Raw genomic sequence first — 7,534 nt, 5'->3', positions numbered from 1 at the left:
AATGATAACAGGTAGTATTCTGAGAGTGTGTGAGAAATAAGTCACATCATTTCGAGCCTCAGTGGATTCTGTGCCCTTTTTAATTTTGGCGACTTTAGTTATGTAAGAGATTAAATCTGTGGATGAAGGTGGAGATGTTAGGAACGGACACTCTGGTTAACTGGAATTAGAGGCTGCCTCACAGAGCAGCATGTGGCTGCAGGCAGACGGCTGAAGACCGACGCTCCGACCACACGTCCGTCCTACCGGTGAAGCGGGCTCCATGACAAAATGCCAACCTTTTCAGTCATGTATAAAGGAGCTGTCATCATTAGCAGGTAATGCAATGTCGGGTGGTGGAAACACTGCTGTGTGCCTACTTTTGTGAAGTGTTGAGTGCATGTTGCAGTGACGGTGCTGGAGTGATGTTGGCGGATTCTTTTGCTCCAAGAACAAATGAGATGTAGGAACTGCTGTATGTGTACAACAGTACAGTGTTCGTAGGCGCAGCTGACTCCGTCTGTCGGTGCATCAGGAAACAGATATTACTGTATTTATTGAAAATGGAGGCGCTTAGAGTTAGAATGTGTTTCCTTTGGGTACTCACAGGAACGGATTTACTATCATCACGTTGGTAGAACAACCTGGTTAAATGCCATGCGCGTGTTTTCCCTTTAGTTATGTATCTGTTTTTTTTTTTGGTGTTATTTTGGTAATCATTCCACAGAATGAAGAGACCTTTTCTCCATCTGTCGCCTGTGCGCCTTGGTCGCTGCGCGCAACGAGATGTGCTTTTGCAATAATGGCCACTCTGTAGTTTAAAATGTAGGCTGCATTTGATTCACAGTATTTCTTTTCAAAATAAGTTATTCTAACAATCTACTTTTACAGATTAAGGGTTGTACTGTTGAAAAAAACAATGAACTCCATATGAATATATAATAAAAATGAGGGTAATGGCAAGCGTCCTAATGATGAGTGATTACTGATATCCTATTGTGGTGATTAGTGATCTCCAACTGATCAAACCTAGCTATATACTGATGAAACATTGGCACTTCTCCATAATTTCTCTCTTCGTGTAATGCCAAGGTCTCATGGTTGAACTTTGATGGTTAACCTATAAAGTTTTGGCGGTTTTAGATAGATAGATCCAAACAAATGTTCTTAAATTGGGCAAAACCAGAGTGTGCAGTTCTTGTGCAGCACTGTTATGTAAGATAATAAGAATTTTTGCCAATTTCATCTACTAGAGATTACCCACTGTACAGTATGTGTGAGCACTGGCCAAGAAGCTTTTTAGTGAACTAACTGTGGTTTTATTCCAGCTCACTTAACTAATCATTCCCTGAGGCTTATACACCTGTATGCAAAAAACTAAAAAAATACAAATTCAAAGTCATCATGTCAGACTATATATGTTGATTTTAGCTTCAAATCCAAATAGTTTGAATTTTATGAAATTTGAAAATCAATGACCCCCACAAATGACCCCTTAAAAATAAGACAATAAGAAGTTATAGTTAGTTCTATAGCTGCACTGATTAATATTCTAAATTAACAGTAGATCAAATAACTAAAGGTGTCACTCATTGTGATAAAGTCACAGAGAATGATCACCACTTCTGTAATTCTCCTCAGCTCTACAGAGTATTTGAGCCTTATTGTTGTGGTTTTCTATCCTGTATCAACATCATCACCATCCATCAGCTGTTTTGAGTGAAAGGGCTCTGATAAACCCACTGCAGACTACATGCTCAACACCAAACAGCAGACAGAAACAGTTAGAGACAAGCTGAGACAGATAAGATGAGCATAATGGAGCAGCTAAAGAGACACAAACATGACTTAAAATGGATAATAATGTTGTTCTATACGTGGTGAATTGGCTGATAATACATTCACCATACCAACTTTAAAAGGTGATAATGTTGTGTTTACAACTTGTCATGCTGCCCCCTAAGTGGTCACCTAAAAGTACTTGGTTATGGTTGGGAAAGAACCAACATTGACTGTTGATTGGCGGGATGTGAATCACTGTCTTCAGTTTTAATGTCATGACATTTTATGTTCTCCTCGTCTTACCTAACATATTTTAAAGGTCCTACAACAGCATCACTACTTCACACACTGCTACTTCCACCTTTTCTTTTCAGTGACAACTAAATTACGTCATTACATCAATATGAGCAGAAGAGGCCACATACCAGAAAAGCACAAACAAAGGCCATTTTCAGTGTTTGATCAAATGTCCAATGAAAAATGTAATTTTTCTCGTAAGGACACACTCCCAGGAAAGTCTTATTTTATTATACATCTGTTCTAACTCTTTGACAGTCTTTGATGTAAATAAGAGGAGGAGAGTAGGAGGAAAGGAAGACAACAACCTTGCAGATCTAGTAGATGAGAGAAAGTCATGGCTTTGGACTAATTTGTACATTTCTATGGATGTATGCTTATGAATATTACCATATGCTAGTCAGTTGATCATCTAGTTGCTTTGGGTTAAAGAAAGATTCTCCAGGTGTTGGGGAGTACTAATGCATATGTGACAAAAGTTGTACAAAGCCTTCATTGTCTCAAGAGGGAGCTGTGTGAAGTTTGATAAATGTCCTCAAGTGATATGACACGAGTCAGTGTCAGTTAGGGCTAAAGTCTTAAAAGTAATGAGAGAGATGTAGAAATGAGCTGACCAGACCTCTGTAGACCTCTGCTCATCTCCACTGCAGGCTAGAGGCTCAAGGCTACATTAGCTGCTACAAGCAGTTCTGTCCCCACACTCAGGTAATGAGCTGCTTTGTGTCTAATGTGAGCGAAAGGGTTTGACAAAGAAGAAGTAGAATAAAAAAAGATGATGTCTCTGGATCTGATGCATAGATTTTCATCCTTCTTTTTAAACTACTACTGGATCCATCATGGATCCAACAATAATATAAGCACTCTTTTAAGGCACAGTTTTAGTGTAGGGAACTTAAACTAAATGCTTTGTCCATTCAACCATGCTGGTAATGAAATGTGTTGTTTATTGCTTTTCTTTTCATGAACTAGTAGTTGTAGTAGTAGCCAAGATACTGTATCTCAGGATTCTGTTCTATCAGTGACAGATTTGAAGATGAGTGTATTCAGATCTGCTAAATGGAAGGAAAATGAATGAAAAATAGATGCTTAATTCCAGGATGGATTGGTATCTTACGTGGCAGCAGCAGATACACACCAACGCTTGTCATTCAACACAACTGCAGTATACTATACACTAATCTTTATAGTGTACTGGTTTTCAACATACAATGTGTTTGATAAAGTAGATTCAGCTCTCAAAGTTAAGTTTGTGATGTGCTTATTTTCTCCTCTGTTCTGTCTATTTCCTTATTTTCTCTATGCTTCTCATCCCTCCATTTCTAACAGGACACTAATGGGTCCATACGGAGTAGACCGAGCTGTTCATTCTATGGAGTTTACAGACTGTGAGAATGGCCTGGGTAAGTCGTTTTTTTCTCTTTCTAGAAGGTAATACTCGTAATACTAATACTGCTCTGGCAAAGACTTCTCAAAGCAAATATGTAGAACATATCCTCTCCATCTCTTTCACCATCTATTGCTTATACAGTCCATGGTTGTCGGTAGCTCTGGGGTCTATTCCAGTATTACTGGATCTACAGAATACTCCCGGTGGCCTGTACATCATCCTCACACTAACAATAATCTGTTGTATTTTCAGACAGTAGGAGTAGCTAGTTAGACATGAGCTATATGGCCAAAAGTCAAAAGACATCTAATCAACCCATCTACACTGCTCAAAAAACTGCTAAAAACAAAAGGAACACTTACTCTTCACAGTATAACACCAAGTCAGTTAAACCTCAGGGATATCAATCTGTCCAGTGAGGAAGCTAAGCGATTGTGAATCAACTTCATCTGTTTTGGTGCAAATGAAAGTGACAACAGGTGCACTGGAGAGGCAACAACAACACAACCCTCAGAAAGGGAAAGGTTTTGCAGGTGGTGGCCACAGACAGTCGCTCCCTCCTCATCCTTCCTTTAGCATTGTTTAGCATTGTAATAGTGTCCTTGTCACTACTGGTACCTGCAGCCCATTCAGGTAGCACAGGTAGCTTAGCATCCTATGGATGGCACATCCATATGTGTCGTTGCAAGAAGGTTTGCTGTGTCTCCCAGCTTGCATCTTGGTTGCTTATTCCTATTCACTGAGCTCTTTACGACCCATTCTACATTTAAATGTTTATGGAAATTTCATGGCTATACACTGGATTTTGTGGAACCTGTTAGCAATGGGTGTGGATGAAATATCTGAACCTAATAATTAGCAAAAGTGTCTGCTGACTTTTGGCCCTGTGGTGTATCCGTCCATCAATAAATGTAGAAAATAAAGAGAAAAGCAGGGCTGCACGAGGCATTGTGACAAGATCTGGAGGAATCAGGTCATAAGCACTACAACAACTAATGTTTCAATAAGCTGCCTTTCTACATCAGAATATCAGAAAGAGTTGACGACGTACTTTTTGTTAAAGGGTTAATTACTGGACTTTATTAGAAGCTTTAAAGCAGTATTAATAGATTTACTAAATCTATTAGATTTAGTTTACAAAGTTGCTATGCGAGCATGTTAGCAAAGAATTTTCTGTTTACACCTTCAGCAGACAGAGCAAAATTTGCATTTGTATCTGTATTAGTGTTGATGAATTATGAATTCTTCCCTTTCTTGTGAAAAATATCTGGCTTGTTTACTGGTAAATGCTTCATGCTAGACTCTAACTGTACCTGTATGCTGTTTGGTGCTGAGCAGGTAGTGTATAGTGGATCAATCCGAACTTTATCTCTGGAAGCAGTTGTTTGCTGCTGCAAAACAGGTTGATGAGCTCAGACTGAAACAGAACGACAAAATAATGCTCTGTAAAACAGAAATAATGAGCTGAAAGGGGCTAAAATTTAATTACTGTACTGGTCTGTGTAGAACTCATCCTGTCCTACATCTTACCCATGTAAAATGTTCTGCTTTGATAGGGTCAGTGACACTTAACTAGCGTCCTCTCTAGTATGTAGATGACAAATGAATAATTCTGGTGGCATTTTTTTTTTCAGGATATATTTCCATAGCAGCCAATCTTTTTAGGTTATACGTTTGAGTTATAGCACTTTTTGGGGACAAGGTGTCTCATGAAAACCATCTCATGATACCACACCCCTGGCATGTTCTTTATAGATAAAAGTCTAGTATTCCAAGTCAATCACCACTAGCAAAACAATGAATTTATATGAAGTTCAAGCCCTATGCTCACAGCATAATGTATATAGCCCCACGCAATCACCACCCATTATCTGGCAATAGAGAATGATTTTGAAAAGCTGAAATAAAATCCTACTTTTAAAAGGGCTTTTCTCTGCAGAGTAGGTATCCTTGTGTGTTTGCCTGGGAGGGGAAGTAGGTCATGTAGCAAAGCCCTAACCCACTTAACTCAGCTGGGTTAAGAATGCAGGGAGCTGCTGTTGTTTTTATCCTTACTTCACTTCCACACCACCGTGCTAGTGGAGCTTATGCCCACGCAAGGAAAAACAGCCCATATGCATGAATACAAATACAGTCAATCTGTAAAATGTCTGGCTCCAGTAGAGGTGCTTTACACAAACGGAAGTACATTTATATGCATAAAAAACTACTTAAAACTAAATTGTATCTCATCATTTATGTATTCAGAATTATGCTCAAAACAGCTGATGTAGATGAGTCAAGGTGGTTCAGAGATATCCCATTTATTTTTTGCTGCTCATCATGATTTTAGTTTTTATTCTTATATTGTATGTTTTTATTAATTCCTGCGTAATATAGTTGCACGTTTCACTTCTACAGTTATTTTACCAAGAGAAGCATTTTGAGTATGTGATGGCTGAACAGCTCTGCATTAAGTAAAAGTTTTCGTTAAGATTTGTATTGTCCATGATAGCATTTTTTACATCATGGGTAGACCAATGCCTTGAATGGTAGGTCACTGGCTTCATGGTTTGAATATGAGGCACATTGTAAATCTGGCCTGTCATGTAGTAATACTTAAGAGCCTGAAACTATGTCCGCCTCACATCAGCAGAACCCACCCACTGATGGCAGTCTACAGTGTTTTTGAATTCTCACATGATTCTGCAATCATACATCCACCTTGACCTGGTCAGTGACATGAACAGTTACAAGTTATAAACATTGAAATCATATTTTTACCATCCATAAGATGTGAAGGTTGCATTAAAAAGCTCCATCTAGAGGCATAGAAGATGCAGTTTTCACAGGCATGTGGAAAAAAATTATTGCCATGCACAGTTTGCTGATTTTCATGATTTTAAATTTTATAATCATATGGAAACTCAATTTTACAGTGTTTAAAAATATTGTAATGTATAGAGATGGTGAGTTGGGACAGTGGGACTTCATATCATACTTAATTGCATCCTAAAACTCAAATTAACTCACAAGCATGTTATCGCATGTACAGTTGATCAGTGTGCAAAACTCATTTAATTTTGGAAATATCAGTGGTATTTGTATTGCATAAAATAGCTGAGATATAAATGCCATGGATAGGATTGTTTTTAAAAGTTATCAGGTATGACAGTTATCAGTAAGAAAAGATGTAGAACCTATCAACAAAGAATTCCACACAATTCGACATATCATAGTTGTCTCATTAAAATAAGCATTAAAGGAGGAAATGCACATCAAAAATGTATTTCAAAACAATGTTTGTACATCAAAGATGCAGATGCAAAAGACACAACATACTCTAGAATTGTGCAGCATACTTTTGCAGACTATATAAAGGATAAATGGGAGGCAGTGGGGAATTACATCTGCTCAACCACTTGAACTTCTGATGTATGAAAATAAAGTATGGAATATAGTATACTAAAAAAAACAACCTGTAGCACATCGTGGACAAGAGAGATGAAGGAAAGGCTGAACATGTGGCTGAAGGACTGTTTTGTGGATCCACAGTACTAAAAGCAGCACACAGGTGAGACGCAAAGCAGCTTATAGTCATCCAACTTGAGCATGTGCAGGTGTACACACTGTCCCGATACATAAAGCCGAGAGACCCCCCTACAGTAAACCTGAAGTCTGCACGGCAGCAGGGGGAGTGTATGTTGTGCACACTGTAGCAAACACTCCTGCTGTCCTACACTAAGGACACAGGACACACACGCTAATCTCTGTGGTAATGCAGCTGAAAGCTGTACCATCGCAGTGTGTTGATGAGAGACAGTGTTCATCATCTCTGTCAGTCAGTTTTGTCTGCTGAGTGGGCATTAAAGAAGCAGCGTGTCAGTCCACTGACGTCCAGAAATGGCACTGTGTAGAAACATGTTATTTTTTTATGCGCTTGTGTCATCAGGGGTATTATAAACCATTTTTAGAAACAACTGTTCCTTTTTCATCACATTGAATTTTATGATCTTTACAAGGTCTTAAAGTGTTAGAACATTTAAACCTTGGGAAGCAAACATGCCTTTGATGCATCATGAGCAAGAAATAATGATCTGAAAAACCAAA

At 38.6% G+C, this 7,534-nt stretch overlaps 1 protein-coding gene across 1 annotated transcript in view; it reads left to right on the top strand.

Annotated features, from left to right (window-relative positions):
- Positions 1 to 230: 230 nt before the first annotated feature.
- LOC139216503 (syntaxin-binding protein 4) overlaps positions 231 to 7,534 on the top strand; it is a 52,113-nt gene continuing 44,809 nt past the window's right edge. The window contains exons 1-2 of the mRNA XM_070847641.1: positions 231 to 317; positions 3,385 to 3,458. Coding sequence (XP_070703742.1) covers positions 271 to 317; positions 3,385 to 3,458 — 121 coding nt within the window. The 5' untranslated portion in view covers positions 231 to 270. The remainder of the gene's footprint in view (positions 318 to 3,384; positions 3,459 to 7,534) is intronic.

This window comes from Pempheris klunzingeri, chromosome 17, assembly GCF_042242105.1.
Source record: "Pempheris klunzingeri isolate RE-2024b chromosome 17, fPemKlu1.hap1, whole genome shotgun sequence".
NCBI classification, from domain to species: Eukaryota; Metazoa; Chordata; class Actinopteri; order Acropomatiformes; family Pempheridae; genus Pempheris; species Pempheris klunzingeri.
This window is presented reverse-complemented; position numbering and strand designations above follow the sequence as displayed.